Raw genomic sequence first — 20964 nt, 5'->3', positions numbered from 1 at the left:
GGCCATTTCTACAAATATACCCAGACTACTTATGACTGGTTTTGTGGTCCTGGGTCACATTTATCAGTCCCACAGTGACTTAAAAACATAAACATTCAAAGTAAATGTGAATAAGAGGTTTAAATATTGGTCAATTTTGTTTTAAATGAGAGTAAGTGATTTTCAAGAAGTATTAAATGAAAACACGATCATTGTCACGAGAGTTCAAAAGTAATTAAGAGATTTAGATAACAGTTAGTTTAGGTTTCAGGCAGAAGCACTATATTGTGATGTCAATTCTTACTGTGGTTGAAAATAACTAAATGGATGTAATTGGATCAATGACTGAGATTACTGAAACCAATGAGGCCATGCATTTACTTTTTTATTACACTATTACATTCAAAAAATTAACTGACATGTAGCAGAACAGATTTTCTTGAGCATTTTCTTTACTATTCGCAGTGTCACAGAGCTTTTCTAAGGTTTGTAAAGTTCACACAAATGTGTCTCTGGCAGACATTTTCTCCACAGTGGCCTGTGACAGTCTGGAGATGCGAGAGCTGCTTGATTGGCTGTGAAGTCTTGATTGTCTTGAGGGTGCGTAGTATGCAGAAGTGTACAGTGTTTTGCTTCTTGTCCGTTGGGCGTATGATGGAGGGTCGCCTGTTGTTCTTGCAGACGAAGTCAAGATTCTACAAGAAAAAAAGAAAAGAATTGTAGATCAATTTATCTTCCTCATTGCTATACACTTTTGTAAGTTTTGCTCTAACAGTGTAGAATATTTACCGAATTGGGATGATTGTCACAGCATATAAAACTGATCCAAGAATTATAAAGAAACATCCAACAAATCCAAGGAATATTGGAGTTCCTAACCCATACCTGCACAAAAGAGTAGTAGTACAGCAAAATAATACAAAAATATTAATGGCAATAAATTAAAATGATAATAATAGAGTAGCAGGCTGGTCAGGCTGGTTTTAGCTGGTGGTTTTCCAGCCTGACCAGCCTGGCCAGGCTGGAAAAAAGATCAAAACCCCTCTAAAACCAGGCTGGTTTTAGCTGTTTTTTTCACCAGGGTAAACTTCTGATTTACAAAGAAATACAAAGTACTGTATGTTTAGTTTAAGCATGATCATTTCACGTGCCAAATTTCAGGAAATTATGATAATTCATACATATACTGAATGTATAGTACATCCAGAAACTTATCACCACTGTCATTCAATTCTTATTTCATAATGTTCTCATTTTTATTTACTTGCATTTGATCAACTCTATTTCAATTCAATTCAATTCAATATGTGCTTTATTGGCATGACAATTGTTACAGAGTATTGCCAAAGCAGAGTGTTTACATTGAATGTAAAACAGATATGTATGCAACAGAAACATGCATGTATATACATTATAAAAAAAAAAAAAAAAAAAAAGGCAGGACAAGTAATTAACATTTTAGAGTTCTATGAACAATTTAAAATTCAATGTGGTGTGTGTGTGTGCGCGCGTGTGTATGTGGGTGGGCGCATCACTGATTTGTTGACTCCTCCCTCTTTTTGTGACAGGCATCAATGTATCTTGCTGCTAGTAAGATACAATCTTGTTTTTCACCTAATAAATATTGAAGTTGTGTTTTCTTGTTTAACATTTTAAAGTCAGGGCAAAGTTTTTCAAATTTTGGATAAAATTTTTTTCTAATTTCTTGATTTCACACATTACTTGGTATTTGTAAAGCATCATAAATAAAGTTCAAATGTACAGTCGTGGCCAAAAGTTTTGAGAATTACATAAATATTGGAAATTGGAAAAGTTGCTGCTTAAGTTTTTATAATAGCAATTTGCATATACTCCAGAATGTTATGAAGAGTGATCAGATGAATTGCATAGTCCTTCTTTGCCATGAAAATTAACTTAATCCCTTTCCACTGCATTTCATTGCTGTCATTAAAGGACCTGCTGAGATCATTTCAGTAATCGTCTTGTTAACTCAGGTGAGAATGTTGACCAGCACAAGACTGGAGATCATTATGTCAGGCTGATTGGGTTAGAATGGCAGACTTGACATGTTAAAAGGAAGGTAATGCTTGAAATCATTGTTCTTCCATTGTTAACCATGGTGACCTGCAAAGAAACACGTGCAGCCATCATTGCGGTGCATAAAAATGGCTTCACAGGCAAGGATACTGTGGCTACTAAGATTGCACCTAAATCAACAATTTATAGGATCATCAAGAACTTCAAGGAAAGAGGTTCAATTCTTGTTAAGAAGGCTTCAGGACGTCCAAGAAAGTCCAGCAAGCGCCAGGATGGTCTCCTAAAGAGGATTGAGCTGCGGGATCGGAGTGCCATCAGTGCAGAGCTTGCTCAGGAATGGCAGCAGGCAGGTGTGAGCGCATCTGGACACACAGTGAGGCCAAGACTTTTGGGAGATGGCCTGGTGTCAAGAAGGGCAGCAATGAAGCCACTTCTCTCCAAAAAAAAAAAAACATACAGGGACAGATTGATCTTCTGCAAAAAGTATGGCGAATGGACTGCTGAGGACTGGGGCAAAGTCATATTCTCAGATGAAGCCTCTTTCCGATTGTTTGGGGCATCTGGCTGTCCGGAGAAGAAAAGGAGAGCGCTACCATCAGTCCTGTGTCATGCCAACAGTAAAGCATCCTGAGACCATTCATGTGTGGGGTTGCTTCTCATCCAAGGGAGTGGGCTCACTCACAATTTTGCCCAAAAACACAGCCATGAGTAAAGAATGGTACCAAAACACCCTCCAACAGCAACTTCTTCCAACAATCCAACAACAGTTTGGTGAAGAACAATGCATTTTCCAGCACGATGGAGCACCGTGCCATAAGGCAGAAGTGATAACTAAGTGGCTCGGGGACCAAAACGTTGAAATTTTGGGTCCATGGCCTTGAGAACTTGTGGTCAATCCTCAAGAATTGATTATGAAAGAATGGGTTGCTATCAGTCAGGATTTGGTCCAGAAGTTGATTGAGAGCATGCCCAGTCGAATTGCAGAGGTCCTGAAAAAGAAGGGCCAACACTGCAAATACTGACTCTTTGCATAAATGTCATGTAATTGTCGATAAAAGCCTTTGAAATGTATGAAGTGCTTGTAATTATATTTCAGTACATCACAGAAACAACTGAAACAAAGATCTAAAAGCTGTTTAGCTGCAAACTTTGTGAAAACTAATATTTGTGTCATTCTCAAAACTTTTGGCCACGACCGTATGTCTCTAAATGCAGCTCCCACTTCTGTGATAGAGGCATTCACCTCCAAAATGAAAGGTGAATGCCTCTATCACAGAAGTGGGAGCAGTACTATCTTAGTGTCATGGCACACCTCCCAAACTCCTGCATGCCATCTACTCCTAACTATGAGGTCAACAGAGGTCAACTATGGAATTGGTACTAGCAATAGAGGAGTGGTGCTACTGGCTTAAGGGCTGAATCCTTTCACCTACAGTGATCATTAGCCCCATTCATGGGGTGACCAGATCATACAAGCATATTCTGAGCTTAAATTCTGGACTCCCTTCACTCTTTTTTTCATGCTATTGGTCAGAACTGTTACTGGTGGCTCCATATGGCTTGTTAAGTTCAGCCCTGCATTTAAGGATGCACCATTAGCAAGGTTCCTTGGTGACTCCCAGCTGGCTAACCTCTCCCTCTGCTCGTTCCTGAGTGATCATGGGCACACCTGGGAGTACACTTTGTCACAGACCTCCCTCCTTCAAATAGGTTCACTTGCATCCTGGTGGTTGTGGTTTGTTTCTCCAAGGCCTGCAGACTCATTTCACTCACTCGATTACGCACGCCTTTGAGACACGAGAGACTCTATTCCACCAGGTCTTCAAGAACTTTAATCTCACAGAAAACATTGTATCTGATCGTGGTCACAGTTTGTGTCCAAGGTATGGAAAGCTTTCGTTTGACTCCTTTGTGTGTTAATTAGCATTTCTTCAGGGTACCATTCACAATGAAATGGGCAGACAGAGAAGTTGGTCCAGGAGTTTGAGAGCTTCTTATGCACCTACTGCCCATGCGTCCTGGAGTCACTTCCTTCCCTGGGCAGAGTATGCCCAAAACTCATTACGCCAACCAGCCACAAAACTCCCTCCATTCCAGAGTATCCTTGGATTCCTACCCCCTCTATTCTCATGGTCTGGAGAACCCTCAAATGTCCCAGCTATCGATTATTAGTCCCGTCAGAGTGAAAGGGTCTGGAAGAAAACACACATCCACCTACAACAAGCAGCCAGACAGCAGAAGAGCAAGGCTGATGTTTGGCACTCTGAACCATCTACATGTCGACCTGGACAGAAAGTCTGGCTCTCCATGATACTGCCTCACTCATGGGTGTGTAAATCCACAAAATTGCAGCTATTGGCAATCGAGAAAGGATATATATACGTAGGCAATTTCTTTGCCTATTTTATTTTTATTTTGTATGGCCTCTTTTGGAACTATGCAATAGCTTGTATTCTTGCTGCCATTACTTTTATGTGCTTTTGAATGAATGAATGAATGAATGATGTGCTTTTCCAAAGTCTCTGTTGTTTTTGACTTTCAAATAGTTTATATCTGCTCCCAAAGGCTTGCTTTTAATTAATCTTTGGTGTGATCTGTCTGTGAATCTAACAAATCCCAACAATAATTATATATATGTTTTTACCAATACAGTTAGTTTAGGACAGCTAAGGCAAAAAACATTAAGCAGTGGTCTAATAAATTTGTTAAGCACTTTTTTTGCAAACAAGATCATGTGTTTCAGAAAATCCTTTTTTTACACCTTTCTTTAAAGGGAGTATTAAAAACACACTTTCTTTGCTGGCCATAGAGCCTAAAGTGATTAATAGATTGGATTATTATTACTACATAAGATAATGCTTAAAATTACTTTTGTTGGATTATCCTTCTGTTATTAGGCAAACTTATTCATATGAAAATTGGTAAATAATAACAATAATGATAAATCACATTTAATTAATAAAATAATAAATTTTTATTTTGTGTTTACATATTATTTCATCATTACTTCTATTGTAATGTAGAATATACTGACAAGCATTTATGATAAAGTAAAATATAGTTTAATGTCATTCCTACTGAAACTTGTATGTCATGTATAGAAATATATTTGTAATTACGCATTTGAAGTGATGAAGTTGCAGTTTAGTAGACTTCAAATATATTAACTTTAAATGTATCATCGAATAACAGTCAAAATGAAAGTACTTTAAATGTGGTTTAGTATGTTAGACAAAGCATCAACATAAGTGAACTTCATTAAAGTACATTTTGAAAATCCATTGTTTTAATAATCTTTTATTGTGCTTTAAAGTATAACTTTTAATGTTACATTTTTATTATACCTAAATTGCACTTCTTTTTCACAAGGATTATCTGTTTAAAAATCAAAAAGCTGTGCTCACATTCAGCATCACTACCGATACTAACACTTCTTCATTCAAAACATCTCTGTTTGGATATTGAATGTTATAGTCAAGTACCTTATAATACTTCTGTCAACAGTAGGTGAAAAGGCAGCGCTGACGACCTTGTTTGTGTATAAACAATACGCCGCAAGTGACGACACACCTGTGAGGACAAAAAAAAAAAAAAATAAATAAATTTAATGTGAATATTGCTTAAGTGTTCTGATACTTTGTGTTTAAAATATGGTGCCAATGGAACATCAGTGTAGTTCCACACTATTATAGGAGTAACAATATTGATTTATAATCATCCACTATCCCTGTATTCAGCCTGAATGTATATATAGGTAAGATGTGTGTGGTTATATAAAGAGTATATATTGGATAAAAGGATTTGCTCACCACCAACAAAATGAAAAGCTGCTCCAGAAAGTAATATTCTGTTTTTGGTTTTCTCACTTCCACCAATGTAGGTGCAGTCCATCCCGATAAAGCAGAGCACAGCAGCGACCAACCCCAGACTCATACTGATCATAAGCAGGCCTCGGACTCCCTGAACATACGCTATTTAAGAGGTGCAAGAGCTCAGAAAACTCAATTCTTCCCTCACTGAACCAATTCTGTCAAAATGTGATTAATCATCCCTCATAAAAGGGAGGAGATGCGAGAGCACTTACGCGTTACGGCCCACAGCACGTCGTATTCTCTGCAGTTTGTGACGGACGAGGTGTCCGTCACACAGTCTTTCCACAGGTTTGACCAATACCAAATCCCCTTGATCATCCAGTTGCCTCCTTTGCCACCTACATAGAAGACTCTCCAGTAGTCCATGGCTAGAGTGCAGCTCACAAACAGCCAGCCAAAAGTAGAAATCAAGAAGCCAAACACCTGTATTAGACTTCTCCTCATTTTCCTGTGATCTAAGCATATGGTCATTCTTACTCAAATATGCTCCACTCTTCAGCAGAGGAAGCAGTCTAAGCAGTCTGACAAACACCTGAGTTTAGGAAACAAAGCAAGGGACTATGTTGTATTTGTACACACATCGTGATGCTGGTTTACTATAAATATAATGAAGTGTGTGTCTGACAAAAAAATAGATGCAGTGCTATTAGAATTCAGCAGCGCATACAGGTGTTACACACGCTGTTGTATGTACTAATAGTATATTGCAACAATTATAACAATATTATTTTTCATATTTATTAAACATAAACAAAAACCACATAATTCTTAATCACGATAATAACCGAGACCACTGGCTACACAATCTTCAATGTTAGAAATTTAGACAATATTTACACTCAAATCATTACTGGTGTGTCATTTCATTTGACATTTTCCTGAAACATAATTCAGTCTGGCCTGCTTTGAATCTACTCATGATCCACCACCATATACTGCCAGCAATTAATATCCCTGCTGAAAAAACAGCATATGCTGGTTAGGTATGTTTTGGTGCTGGTTTATGCTGGTCCTTTGATGGTTTATGCTGGTCAAGTTGCTTGTTAATGCTGGTCCTTTGCTGTTTTATCCAGGTCCTTTGCTGGTTTACGTTGATCATGTTGCTGGTTAATGCTGGTCCTTTGCTGGTTTATCCAGGTCCTTTGCTGGTTTACGTTGATCATGTTGCTGGTTAATGCTGGTCCTTTGCTGGTTTATCCAGGTCCTTTGCTGGTTTACGTTGATCATGTTGCTGGTTTATGCTGGTCCTTTGCTGGTTTATCCAGGTCCTTTGCTGGTTTACGTTGATCATGTTGCTGGTTTATGCTGGTCCTTTGCTGGTTTACGTTGATCATGTTGCTGGTTAATGCTGGTCCTTTGCTGTTTTATCCAGGTCCTTTGCTGGTTTACGTTGATCATGTTGCTGGTTAATGCTGGTCCTTTGCTGTTTTATCCAGGTCCTTTGCTGGTTTACGTTGATCATGTTGCTGGTTTATGCTGGTCCTTTGCTGGTTTATCCTGGTCCTTTGCTGGTTTACGTTGATCATGTTGCTGGTTTATGCTGGTCCTTTGCTGGTTTATCCTGGTCCTTTGCTGGTTTACGTTGATCATGTTGCTGGTTTATGCTGGTCCTTTGCTGTTTTATCCAGGTCCTTTGCTGGTTTACGTTGATCATGTTGCTGGTTAATGCTGGTCCTTTGCTGGTTTATCCAGGTCCTTTGCTGGTTTACGTTGATCATGTTGCTGGTTTATGCTGGTCCTTTGCTGGTTTATCCAGGTCCTTTGCTGGTTTACGTTGATCATGTTGCTGGTTTATGCTGGTCCTTTGCTGGTTTACGTTGATCATGTTGCTGGTTTATGCTGGTCCTTTGCTGGTTTACGTTGATCATGTTGCTGGTTAATGCTGGTCCTTTGCTGTTTTATCCAGGTCCTTTGCTGGTTTACGTTGATCATGTTGCTGGTTAATGCTGGTCCTTTGCTGGTTTATCCAGGTCCTTTGCTGGTTTACGTTGATCATGTTGCTGGTTTATGCTGGTCCTTTGATGGTTTATGCTGGTCAAGTTGCTTGTTAATGCTGGTCCTTTGCTGTTTTATCCAGGTCCTTTGCTGGTTTACGTTGATCATGTTGCTGGTTTATGCTGGTCCTTTGCTGGTTTATCCAGGTCCTTTGCTGGTTTACGTTGATCATGTTGCTGGTTTATGCTGGTCCTTTGCTGTTTTATCCAGGTCCTTTGCTGGTTTACGTTGATCATGTTGCTGGTTTATGCTGGTCCTTTGCTGGTTTATCCTGGTCCTTTGCTGGTTTACGTTGATCATGTTGCTGGTTTATGCTGGTCCTTTGCTGGTTTATCCTGGTCCTTTGCTGGTTTACGTTGATCATGTTGCTGGTTTATGCTGGTCCTTTGCTGTTTTATCCAGGTCCTTTGCTGGTTTACGTTGATCATGTTGCTGGTTTATGCTGGTCCTTTGCTGGTTTATCCTGGTCCTTTGCTGGTTTACGTTGATCATGTTGCTGGTTTATGCTGGTCCTTTGCTGGTTTATCCAGGTCCTTTGCTGGTTTACGTTGATCATGTTGCTGGTTTATGCTGGTCCTTTGATGGTTTATGCTGGTCAAGTTGCTTGTTAATGCTGGTCCTTTGCTGTTTTATCCAGGTCCTTTGCTGGTTTACGTTGATCATGTTGCTGGTTTATGCTGGTCCTTTGCTGGTTTATCCAGGTCCTTTGCTGGTTTACGTTGATCATGTTGCTGGTTTATGCTGGTCCTTTGCTGGTTTATCCAGGTCCTTTGCTGGTTTACGTTGATCATGTTGCTGGTTTTTGCTGGTCCTTTGCTGGTTAATGCAGGTCCTTTGCTGGTTTTAATGCTGGCCCTTTGCTGGTTTATGCTGGTCATGTTGCTGGTCAAGGACCAGCATAAACCAGCAAAGGACCAGCATAAACCAGCATCCCAGCACCAAAACATACCTAACCAGCATATGCTGTTTTTTTTCAGCAGGGAAGTCACCCAGACTGGTACAGACAAGTACAACACAACTATCAACAGATGACATAATCTCATGCAGCGCTGCGTAAACATGAATTAGATATGCCAGAGTCTTCAAGATAAATTAGAATGCCAATCATAATCTTGACTGAAACTCTGCATCTGTACAAGTCATCTGAGCTGGGCATCCAAGGGCACTAAATGAGCTACCAGAAGATATTACACATCAGAGGGAGACGTGAATGAGATCTGAATGGCTGCAGTCAGCAGTGTGTGTTATACATAGGCGTTTTTGTCAAAGTGATGGGGAGTGCTGTTGTATTCTGGCGGAGGTCTCCTGGTGTGTGACGACTGACTCTGTGGCATCGGACGAGACATTAATGATGCTCCGCCGTTGACGAAAGCTCTTCTGTCCGATGGATATGGTGAACTGTTAAAAGGGGGAAATAATGTCATTGTCTGTTAATAATGTTTGGTAACCATAAATGACTTAAATTCAAAAACACCAAATCAGACATTTCAATCCGATTCTTTGGACTTCATATCTTTGGGGGGCATTTACATGACACACCATTTTCAACTAAAAACAAGAAAGGTATGGGTTTTGGCCATTCATTTACATGACAGCAGGATTTTGGGTGTGTGAAAACACAGACAAACACAGAAAGTGCAAGAAAATAATGTTATCATTGTCATGAGCCTGCGTATTACATGTTCATTTTGTAGGTATGTGCACATTTGCTACGTTTACATGCAACCAAATACGCTGTGTAATTGGAATCACAGCTCAATTGGACTGAAAAGCCTTAATGTACAGTGAGGGAAAAAAAATTATTTGATCCCCTACTGATTTTGTACATTTGCCCACTGACAAAGAAATAATTCTATCATTTTAGTGGTAGGTTTATTTGAACAGTGAGACACAGAATAACAAAAAAATCCAGAAAAATGCATTTTAAAAAAGTTAGAAATTGATTTGCATTTTAATGAGTGAAATAAGTATTTGATCCCCTATCAATCAGCAAGATTTCTGGCTCCCAGGTGTCTTTTATACAAGCTGTCTTATATGAGCTGAGATTAGGAGCACTCTCTTAAAGGAAGTCCACACCTTTGGACACCTGTCCAAAGATCAAGCAATCAGATTCCAAACTCTCCACCATGGCTAAAACCAAAGAGCTGTCCAAGCATGTCAGGGACAAGATTGTAGACCTACACAAGGCTGGAATGGGCTACAAGACCATCGCCAAGAAGCTTGGTGAAAAGGGGACAACGGTTGTTGCGATTATTGGCAATTGAAAGAAACATCGGTCTGGGGCTCCATGCAAGATCTCACCTCGTGGAGTTTCAATGATCATGAGAACGATGTGGAATCAGCCCAGAACTACACAGGAGGATCTCATCAATGATCTCAAGGCAGCTGGGACTATAGTCACCAAGAAAAAATTGGTAACACACTACACCGTGAAGGACTGAAATCCTGCACATGTACAGCCGTCTGAAGTTTGCCAATGAACATCTGAATGATTCAGAGGAGAACTTGGTAAAAGTGTTGTGGTCAGATGAGACCAAAATAAAGCTCTTTGGCATCAACTCAACTCGTTGTGTTTGGAGGAGGAGGAATGCTGCCTATGACCCCAAGAACACCATCCCCACCATCAAACATGGAGGTGGAAACATTATGCTTTGGGGGTGTTTTTCTGCTAAGGGGACTGGACAACTGGACGGGGCCATGTACCATCAGGGCAAGGGGATTGAAGTCAGCCAGGGCATGAAAATGGGTGGTGGATGGGTATTCCAGCATGATAATGACCCAGAAGACATGGCCAAGGCAACAAAATGTCTCAAGAAGCACATTAAGGTCCTGGAGTGGCCTAGCCAGTCTTCAGACCTTAATCCCATAGAAAATATGTGGAGGGAGCTGAAGGTTTGAGTTGCCAAACATCAGCCTCGAAACCTTAATGACTTTGAGGGGATCTGCAAATAGAAGTGGGACAAAATCCCTCCTGAGATGTGTCTACCATTACAATTTTTGACTGATCATTCTTTGTCAGTGGGCAAACATACAAAATCAGCAGAGGATAAAATGTTTTAATCGGAATGAAGGGGTTGGTTTATCACTTTTCTATTGACCGTGCATGTAAACACTCTCAAACAGTGGTTTATATATTATCCAGAAATGGATAAATATTAGTTTTGCTCTTAAAAAAGAATAAAGAAACAGTGTAGGAGAGTGGTTATTATGTGCAAACAGTGAGAAACTCTATATTCGTGCAGTGTGCGCATGTAAAGAAAAAATCTATTCCGATATAAAGCTTGTGACATATAAATGTGCACGTCAACCCAATCACTTAAATGAGCATTTATGTAAACACTACATTCAGATTCATCAATCAGATAGTCTGATTGAACCAACAATTGTGCATGTAAACATAGCTACTGTGAGCCTCATTCGTGAAACTTCCGTAAATATATGAGTAAGTTTGGGGTAAAACATCAAATCTGATTGAATTCCAATCATTCGTAAATAGGGCGCTTATTCACAAACAATTAGCATAAACCTAACCTATTTAACCACATAAAATACATGTCCAAGAATGCAGTGGAATATTCTGGACTCCTTTCCCTTGAGTTTGGTTTGGCTCCAGCACATTGTATGAATGCAAAAAGATTAATAGGCCATGTGCGAAACAATAAATATTCAATTAACGTAACCAAAGCGTTTTTAACCATCTGAAAAAATGTTGCACACTCTTCTAGACATGTTTTACGCACCCCTTTTTTTACGTGGTGGGGAGCAGGTGTGCATTTCTTTCGTACTGTCACAAAGGCGGAGGACTGAGAGTGAGGATCCAAATGCAAGGCTTTATTAAGCAGATCGGAGTCAGACAGACAGGGTCGAAAACACCAGCAAACAACAACAGCAAAGATAATCCAAGAGCGTAATCCAGTAAACAGGCGTGGGGTCAAAATCCAGGAGGGCAGTCCAAAGTAAACAAATGAAATGAAAACAAGAAACTAGAAAACTATAGCTAAGACTGAGAAAACAAAAACAGAACTATGGCTAGGGAACAACAAGGAGACTAGGAAACCTGAGAGCAATGGAAAACGCTTGGTAGAGTCCGCTGGAGCAAAACAATACTTCGCGATGTGTGTGTGTGCTGAGCTGGCTTTTATTGCAGACAAACAGGAAGTAACCAGTGAAGCAGCAGAGGGAGCAGCAACAGTCTGTGAGGGGCAAGGCTCCCTCTGCTGGCCTGGTGTGACATAGCCCCCCCCCAAGGAGCGGCTTCCAGACGCTCCAAAAAACAACAGGAAAAAAACAGTCCAGGGGAGCGGTGGGGGGGCCAGGAGACTGAGGCAGAACAGGTTTGGCAAAGGCCCTCCAGAGCAGAGCTGGAGGCAGAGCAGTCCTCTGAGGTGGAGCAAGAGGCTTAGGAGCCCTCCAGGGCGGAGCAGGAGGTGGAGCGGCCCTCCGGGGCGGAGAAGGAGGCTTAACGACCCTCCGGGGCAGAGCAGGAGGCGTAGAAGCCCTCCAGGGCGGAGCTGGAGGCAGAGCAAGAGGCTTAACAGCCCTCCAAGGCGGAGCAGGAGGCGTAACAGCCCTCCAGGGCGGAACAGGAGGCGCAGGAGCCCTCCAGGGCGGAGCAGGCGCCCTCCAGGGCGGAGCAGGAGGCGCAGGAGCCCTCCAGGGCGGAGCAGGAGGCGCAGGAGCCCTCCAGGGCGGAGCAGGAGGCGCAGGAGCCCTCCAGGGCGGAACAGGAGGCGCAGGAGCCCTCCAGGGCGGAACAGGAGGCGCAGGAGCCCTCCAGGGCGGAACAGGAGGCGCAGAAGCCCTCCAGGGCGGAACAGGAGGCCGCATCATGGACTGGGACCTGGGGAGAGCAGAGACAGAGGAGGCAGACAGAGCAAGGAGAGAGGTAGAGAGTTCATGGGGGAAGGTGGCCTCCATAGTCGTGACTAGGCAGACGAGAACTTCAGGAATGGCTTTCGTGGTCGTGTCAGAGACGACAGGGAGCCTAGGCGGTGCAGGCACAGTGTGAAGCCTTGGCGGCGCAGGCAGAGCAGGGAGTCCTGGCGGAGCAGACAGAGCACGGAATCTTGGCGGAACAGACAGAGCACGGAATCTTGGCAGAACAGGCAGAGCAAGGAACCTTGGCGGAGCAGGTAGAGCAGGGAACCCTGGCGGAGCTGGCAGAGCAGGGGGCATAGGTGGTGCAGGCAGAGCGTGAAGCCTTGGCGGTGCGGGCAGAGCGTGAAGTTCTGCTATGTACGCCACCTCCGAAAGAGGTATAGGCGCAGCGGACATGCGTGTAGATGAGGTCTCCAGAGCAAACTTGTGGGCGGACTCATGGGCAGAAGAGGGCACTGGGGCGCAGTGTACAGCCCACACACTCAAAATGGCGATTGCCATAGCAGGTAGCGTAGTAGGCAGAGGAATGCCCTCCGGGTCAGCGGGCGTGAGGCTTGGGAGCGTTGGCTCTGCGTGACGTGGGAGCGTTGGCTCTGCATGGCTTGGGAGCGTTGGCTCTGCATGGCTTGGGAGCGTTGGCTCTGCATGGCTTGGGAGTGAATGCTCTGCGTGGCTTGGGAGCGAAGGCTCTGGCAGATCAGACGAAACATGTCCCGGCTCTGGATGTTCGGGCGAGACGTGACTTGGCCTGGAAGGAACTGCTGTGACTTGATTGGGCGTGACAGGAATAGCAGTGACTTGACTTGGGATGACAGGAACAGCTGTGACTTGGCTTGGCGTGAGAGGAACAACTGTAACTTGACTCGGCGTGACAGGAGCAGCTGTGACTTGACTTGGCGTGACAGGAGCAGCTGTGACTTGACTTGGCGTGACAGGAGCAGCTGTGACTTGATTTGGCGTGACAGGAGCAGCTGTGACTTGATTTGGCGTGACAGGAGCAGCTGTGACTTGACTTGGCGTGACAGGAGCAGCTGTGACTTGACTTGGCGTGACAGGAGCAGCTGTGACTTGACTTGGCGTGACAGGAGCAGCTGTGACTTGATTTGGCGTGACAGGAGCAGCTGTGACTTGATTTGGCGTGACAGGAGCAGCTGTGACTTGACATGGCTTTGAGGGAGTGGTTGTGACTTGAGTTGGCTCTGCTGGGACAGCGGCGGCTGGACATGATTCAGGAGGTACTGCTGTGTCTTGATGTGACTCTGTAAGCGCTGTGGTAACTTGCTTATATTCTGGAAGTGTTGGGGTGTCTTGCCTTGACTCAGGATGTGCTGCTTGACTTGGCTCAGGAAGTGCTGCTTGATTTGGTTCAGGAAGTGCTGTTTGACTTGACTCAGGAAGTGCAACTGCTGTAACTTGACTTGACTTGACAGGAGCATTAGCTGTAACTTGACTTGACCTTGCAGAGGCAGCAGCCACGATGTGACTTGACTTGACAAGAACAGGAGCTGTGTCGTGACTTGACTGTACAGGAGCAGCAGACATGGCGTTAACAGGCGATGGTTTGGTTGACGTGGCATTAGATGCTGGCTCGGCTGATGTGGTGTTAGCAGGCGCTGGCTTGGCTGATGTGGCGTGAGCAGGCGCTGGCTTGGCTGACGTAGCATTAGCAGGCGTTGGCATCAGGATTATGACTTGACGTGGGTCTGGCGTGGCGGCCATCTTGGGTGCAGGCTCTGGCATGGCGGCCATCTTGGGTGCAGGCTCTGGCGAGGCGGCCATCTTGTGTGGTAGCTCTGGTGTGGCGGCCATCTTTGCAGCAGGCTCTGGCGTGGCGGCCATCTTTGCAGCAGGCTCTGGCGTGGCAGCCATTTTTGCAGCAGGCTCTGGCGTGGCGGCCATCTTTGCAGCAGGCTCTGGCGTGGCGGCCATCTTGACCAGGAACTCAGGAACGGGAGCCATCTTGTGAACGGGCTTTGGGACGGTGGCCTTCTTGTGAACAGACTCGGGAAGGGCGGCCATCTTGGGAATTGGCTCAGGAACAGCAGCCATCTTGTGATCAGGTTCGGGGATGGCGGCCATCTTGTGAACAGGCTTGGGGGTGGCAGCCATCTTGTGAACAGGCTTGGGGATGGCGGCCATCTTGTGATCGGGCCTTGGGGTGGCAGCCATCTTGCGAGAGAAGTCAGACGTGGTAGATTTCTGGTGAGCTGAGTCCAATTGGGTGACCATCTTGAACGCGGACTCAGGAAGAATAGTCATTCCGAAAGCAAATTCTGGAAAGGCAGCCATTTTGTGAGCAGGTTCAGGAAAGGTAGCCATCTTGTGAACAGGTTCATGAAAGGTAGCCATCTTGTGAACAGGCTTTGGGTTGGTGGCCATCTTGTGCTGTAGCTCTAGGCTGGCAGACATCTTGTGCTGAGGCTCTGGGCTAGCAGACATCTTGTGCTGTGGCTTTAAGCTGGCAGACATCTTATGCTGAGGCTCTGGGCTAGCAGACATCTTGTGCTGTGGCTTTAAGCTGGCAGACATCTTATGCTGAGGCTCTGGGCTAGCAGACATCTTGCACTGTGGCACATCTAAATCACCCACAGTTACCGGAGTATTGCAAAACAACAAGACAAAATTGATGAACTGTGCGAGGGTCCAACTGGGGTCTTCATCAGGCAAATTAAAACTGATCTCTGGATCAAGTCCACTCCAGAAGCATTCTTTCAACATGGTCTCATCACAAGGTGCCAAAAAACAATATGTAAGAAACTCCTCCACATAATGCTCGATAGGACGGCCATTTTGAAAGATGGAGCAAAGCAGACTTACGGGGTTGGACAAACTTCCTGCTGAATCCATTCTTGGTGGGTTGTACTGCTGGTGGGTAAAGCCGCTGGATCCGGGGTATGGCGAAGTATTCTGTCACAAAGGCGGACGACTGAGAGTGAGGATCCAAATGCAAGGCTTTATTAAGCAGATCGGAGTCAGACAGACAGGGTCGAAAACACCAGCAAACAACAACAGCAAAGATAATCCAAGAGCGTAATCCAGTAAACAGGCGTGGGGTCAAAATCCAGGAGGGCAGTCCAAAGTAAACAAATGAAATGAAAACAAGAAACTAGAAAACTATAGCTAAGACTGAGAAAACAAAAACAGAACTATGGCTAGGGAACAACAAGGAGACTAGGAAACCTGAGAGCAATGGAAAACGCTTGGTAGAGTCCGCTGGAGCAAAACAATACTTCGCGATGTGTGTGTGTGCTGAGCTGGCTTTTATTGCAGACAAACAGGAAGTAACCAGTGAAGCAGCAGAGGGAGCAGCAACAGTCTGTGAGGGGCAAGGCTCCCTCTGCTGGCCTGGTGTGACACGTACCAACTAACATCTTGAAAATATGAACCTTTTCATGATTTTGCAAACTACTGGCCTGGCATGTGCAATACAGCATTTTTTTGTTTGTTTTTACTGATCTGTATGAACAGGCATCATCTGAAAATCTGTGAGTGAAACTTTTCAGAAAAGCTAAGGAAAAACATTTTCGTGTTTTTAGTACATCATTGTTGTGTCATCATACTCATATTCAATTATTACAAATGTTTAGCCTTTTACTTGATCATGCCATCAGACAGCGACAGGCAGAAAAGCGCCCCTCCGATGATACACAGCGTTGATCCGGCCCAGCCGATGAACAAGGCAGCACCCAGTTCATACCTGAGAAGAAGCATAGCATTCATCAGCAACAACAGTCCACTCACCTTCTGGTAGCCAAAAGTTGGTAGGAAAAAAATAGATATATACTTTTGCGCAACAAACATGGGGTCAAAAAACTCGGATGTGATCCTGTGAGCATACAGAGAGCAGGAGCTCAGAGAACACAGACCTACCGAGAAACAACAGGCGCACGTTATGGCAATACTATGGCATTATATACAGTTTAGTACAGCACTAGACATTTCCAGGTGTGAATAATATCAATGTTCATACGAGTTTCCAAAACCAACCCGTGGAAATGAAAGTGATCCCAGCCAAGCAGACGATTCTGGCTTTGGTTTGGTCAGGACCACCGATCTTAGTGCACTTCATGCCAATCAGAGCAAAGATCGATCCAAAGAAACCAAGACAGACCGCAGCGATCATCAGTCCCCGACACACCTGGATATAACCTGAGCAACAGTAGAAAATGCAGAAAACAATGAACACTCTCAGTCAGTCACTTTACTTTATCATTCGTTTTAGCTCTTTCACTGATGTCTGTCCTTGAGAGTCATGGAAGAGCAGACTGGTATCCACAAGCACTCTTCTAGCTATTCTCTGGGCAAATATTAGCTCACTAGTTAACCCACAAATGCTACTGAATGAATGGAAAACAGCCTGGAGATAAATGCACCTAATTTATCACCCTCAGCTTTCTGAATCATGCTAAACATTGACATGTTAGAAGGAAAAGTCATTTCGGACTGTTGTGAGTTTACCTTGCACAAATGTCTAGCTCTGTTACGAGAATTATAAAAAAAAAAAAATAAATGATGTGATAAAATTCATTTTATCCCATCATAAAATTCCGTATATGTTCTTAAATATTTTACAAATATACATTATATTAAAATATATAATGATTAATGCATATACACAGTGGGGTAAGGATGCCTGAAATTGCTAGTGCATTTATTTTGCACCAAAGCATTAAAACCATCATAATTAGCTAAACAGTCTGGTTAAATGTCAAAAGAACATGGATGTGAGAATGTGTCCTATCAGCACTGGAGCTACATGAAGAAAATCTGAACATCATGCTCTCCAACATGAACTAAGATGATCCAAAGAGCTTGAGCTTCAATGCTATTGAAAATCTGACTGTCTAGATAAAAAGTCTCAGAGTTTTACTGACCGTCCAGTGCCAGCATTGAAGGGAAGTCTTTGCAGTTGGAGACTCCAGTGGAATCAGTCACACATGTCTTCCACAAGTTGGACCAGAAGGTGGCTGTGGTGATAACCGTGCCATCGATTGAAGACACCTTCCAGTAGTCTGTAGGTAAGGTGGAGGACACGAACACCCAACCCGAGGTAGTGAGTATGAACGCCAGAATCTCTCTTGCCATGTTACTCATTGTCCCTCTTAAGTTCTCCAACCGTCACTACTGCGGTTCTCCAGCGTACTGTCCAGGATTAGTAAGTGTGCTATGACAGCTGGGTAATATATTCTCATTCGACGCTGAGAGGGTGTGCCAAACTGCGCACCTGATTGAATGCAGCGAGAGAAGGAGACGGAGGAAAGGTGGTAACGCAGAAAAGTACAACCACGACTTATTATTATTATTTTTACTAAACTAAAAAACAGAAGTCACAGTAAACACCCCACAGCAAAGTCTGTATATGCTTTCGTGAAAATGACCAATAAATTAAAAGACTGAACAGATTAAACTGATATTTCAACAACAGTTCCACAACATTAATTGGTAATTGTAAATCTGATTTATGTTGATTACAGTCAGGAGTGTCCCCTCCATAATAACACCATCAGAATAAGCTGTGGTGTGTTTTGGTATAGAGAATTATCCCACTTTTCCGGACCCTTCAGTGTGTTTTGTAAGTACACCACCCAAACCGGTTCATCAGTAAGAGATCAAGTGCAACATTAAGACTTCAAAAGTGTGTTTTGGGGATCTTAAGGCATGAGAGATGCTTCAATCTAACTCAAGGATGGGCAACCCGTGGTCCTGGAGGGTCACTGTCCTGCAGAGTAGGAAATAAAAATAAGAGGTTCTTTATTTGGCATCATGGGTTCCAAGAAGAACCTTGAACATCCATGGAACCTTCAAATGCAGAAAAGGTTCTTTATATTCTTTAGATTTTTCTTAATGCTCTTCAAAATGGTTCTTTTAAGTACTGATCACTGAAAGGTTCTTTGGGAAACCAAAAATGGTTCTTCTATAGCATCACTCCAAAAACGCCCTTTTAGAACCTTGTTAAGAGTGCTGTCATACACAGCTGAAAAATCCAACCAACAACTTCTGGATTTCTTGACAATTTCAGGCAGGTTTGATCCAATTATCGATGGAAATAAACTCTGCAGGACAGTGGCCCTCTAGGACTGGAGTTGCCCATCGCTGACCTAAATGAAGTGAGGATATAAAAGTACACAACTGAAATTTAGAGAATATATGTCCCACGTTTATAATGGTTGCTATGTGTGACAAAGGACACCACTTAATGATTCTAAGAGTTGGGTTACTCATTCAAAGAGAAACCATTACTCTAAAAGAAATGTGACCTGCTGTGGTCAGGATTAAACTGTTCCACTCATTACCTCACTGGGTTAATAACAGTTCGAGAATGGATACATGAAGAAAATCTTTCCAAAACACATTATCAGAGCTGCAGGGTTTGAAGTTTGTTGGGCCAGAATTCTGTCATCATTCTTAATGTGTTTTTCATTATTAGTGGTTGAATTAATGGTTGAATATTGATTGAATATGCATGTGTTTCTGCCAAGGTTTTTAATTCTTTACTTGAGTCCATTTTTAATTTCTGTATGCTGTTTAACAACAAACCAAAAGAGCAACATTACAACATATTCCCGTCCAACCGTGTTTCACACATACACCAAAAACAGTAAGATAACACAAGCTACTTCAAAGCCATTGAATGAAAAATATATATAAATAGAAATCACTTAATAAGTCTCCATACAACAGTCTCTCTACATAATTTAACACTGATGAGTCCACCCAGTTGAAAAACTGTTCCCAATTTTACACGAAGCACCCTAATATCCGATGGACCACAGCATTCAGTCTTTCCAGCAGAAGATGCTGCAAAATAACCTTCAACCAAAGAGATATGAATGGGTTTCTATCTGTTTTAACAGATTCCATCTAGCTGCATGTAATAAAGCCAAGCTGAAGTCTGCTCTAAAAGCTGGAGTATTGTACAAAGCAAAGATTTGAACTCAGCTGGTCAACCAAGAATCTTGCTAATCTTGAATATGAAATATTTTCTGGACTTGTAAAATCTACAGTAGTGAAATCTACAGTAGAAAAATGCAGTAGCTATCTTTTAATATTTCTCCTGCTGGGGTAAAATCTCCAATATTACGCTTATAACCAATGCCAGCTAAAATAAGTAAGCGCTGACATGTTTTATATTTAAACTAAACATTAGTTGTACTACCTTTCCTGCTCCATTTGGGGTAGCCACTATCAACCCGCAATATGGAAAGGAAAGGATGTGAAGTGTAACATTAGGCCACGGTTGCCCCCATTATGCCAGAGAGCTGCCCATCGTCACACAATTTTGCCAGTGCGCTTTCCCTCAAGATGTGTACATCATGTGCAGACCCATACCACCATGCGACCACATCTATTAATGTTTGCATCACACACAACCTGCACATTGATTAAGTGATAGCCTTTCCCGTTTACAAAAAGGTACTCGTTTTTAGATAGTGCCTGGATGTGCACGTGATTGCCAAAAATACCCAGAATCCCTTTTGAATTTGTCCTTGGTGCGTGTGGCCTCCTCCTGGGTGTATTTAAGCCAGACTTCAGAGACCAAGATCCAGAGACACTCATCGTATAGTCTGGCAGGCTGTACTTCTACTTACATTTACCATGAAACAAAAGTATTTTGGAAAGATCCACTGGCATAAAATCAAAGAGATATCAGCACCTGCAGTGTTGGGGACAGCGCTCCGTTTCTGTCTGTTACGTTCTGTAACTGCTGTGATAACTTGTTGATTATTTCTAACAGTTCAACCCTTCTGAAACCTTTCAGTAAGTTCTCTGTCTCCATATATAGCTAAAGGATTGGTGCGGTCTCTCGTTATTCTTTCAAGCCTGAAATCCTGCCGATCGTGTAGCCAAAGGCGCCATTGTCTTTTATTATCATGTTTATTATCACTTTGGAAACAATTACACTTAAATGGCACCTTGTCGGTAATAGGTCCACAACTATGGAAGGTCTTCCCCTGTATATTCGGCAGGCGCCATCTATAGAGATTTTTAAGTCTCAGTTAAAGACACACCTTTTCAGTTTGGCCTTTAATTCTGGGAATCATTTAAAACTTGTATGTGTACTTTTATTTTATTTCAATTTTGTGAAGCACTTTGGGCAATAACGTTGCATTTAAATGTGCTATATAAATACATGAAGTTGAAGTCATGCTGCATTTTTGCATCTGTAGCAAGCATTTTCATAGGAAAGGATGAATACAAAAAA

At 42.9% G+C, this 20964-nt stretch overlaps 2 protein-coding genes across 3 annotated transcripts; both read right to left on the bottom strand.

The window, feature by feature from the left end:
• Window positions 1–475: 475 nt before the first annotated feature.
• On the bottom strand, window positions 476–6332 carry cldn10l2 (claudin 10-like 2). The gene is made up of 5 exons (XM_073845818.1): window positions 6101–6332; window positions 5826–5987; window positions 5499–5586; window positions 769–864; window positions 476–674 (listed from the first exon to the last, which is right to left on the bottom strand). The coding sequence occupies exons 1-5, from the start codon at window positions 6330–6332 to the stop codon at window positions 476–478; spliced, it is 777 nt and encodes a 258-aa protein (XP_073701919.1).
• Window positions 6333–9127: 2795 nt separating this feature from the next.
• On the bottom strand, window positions 9128–17855 carry cldn10b (claudin 10b). 2 transcript variants are annotated; one of them, XM_073845819.1, is made up of 5 exons: window positions 17636–17855; window positions 16749–16910; window positions 16546–16627; window positions 16357–16458; window positions 9128–9281 (listed from the first exon to the last, which is right to left on the bottom strand). In XM_073845819.1, the coding sequence occupies exons 1-5, from the start codon at window positions 17853–17855 to the stop codon at window positions 9128–9130; spliced, it is 720 nt and encodes a 239-aa protein (XP_073701920.1). The 2 variants fall into 2 exon arrangements, with proteins under 2 accessions (XP_073701920.1, XP_073701921.1); XM_073845820.1 differs by having other exon boundaries at window positions 9128–9260.
• Window positions 17856–20964: the final 3109 nt, after the last annotated feature.

The sequence above is a fragment of the Garra rufa genome, chromosome 8 (genome assembly GCF_049309525.1).
Source record: "Garra rufa chromosome 8, GarRuf1.0, whole genome shotgun sequence".
NCBI lineage: Eukaryota > Metazoa > Chordata > Actinopteri > Cypriniformes > Cyprinidae > Garra > Garra rufa.
This window is presented reverse-complemented; position numbering and strand designations above follow the sequence as displayed.

Coding starts and splice junctions, on each gene's coding strand:
- cldn10l2 (XM_073845818.1), bottom strand. CDS start 6,332: ATGAGGAGAAGTCTAATACAGGTGTTTGGCTTCTTGATTTCTACTTTT. Junction 5,988..6,100: donor CGTGCTGTGGGCCGTAACGC/GTAAGTGCTCTC, acceptor CCTCTTAAATAG/CGTATGTTCAGGGAGTCCGA. Junction 865..5,498: donor GTTGACAGAAGTATTATAAG/GTACTTGACTAT, acceptor TCTTTTGTGCAG/GTATGGGTTAGGAACTCCAA.
- cldn10b (XM_073845819.1), bottom strand. CDS start 17,855: ATGAGTAACATGGCAAGAGAGATTCTGGCGTTCATACTCACTACCTCG. Junction 16,628..16,748: donor GATCACTTTCATTTCCACGG/GTTGGTTTTGGA, acceptor GTTTCTCGGTAG/GTCTGTGTTCTCTGAGCTCC. Junction 9,282..16,356: donor CTGTCTGATGGCATGATCAA/GTAAAAGGCTAA, acceptor CCCTTTTAACAG/TTCACCATATCCATCGGACA.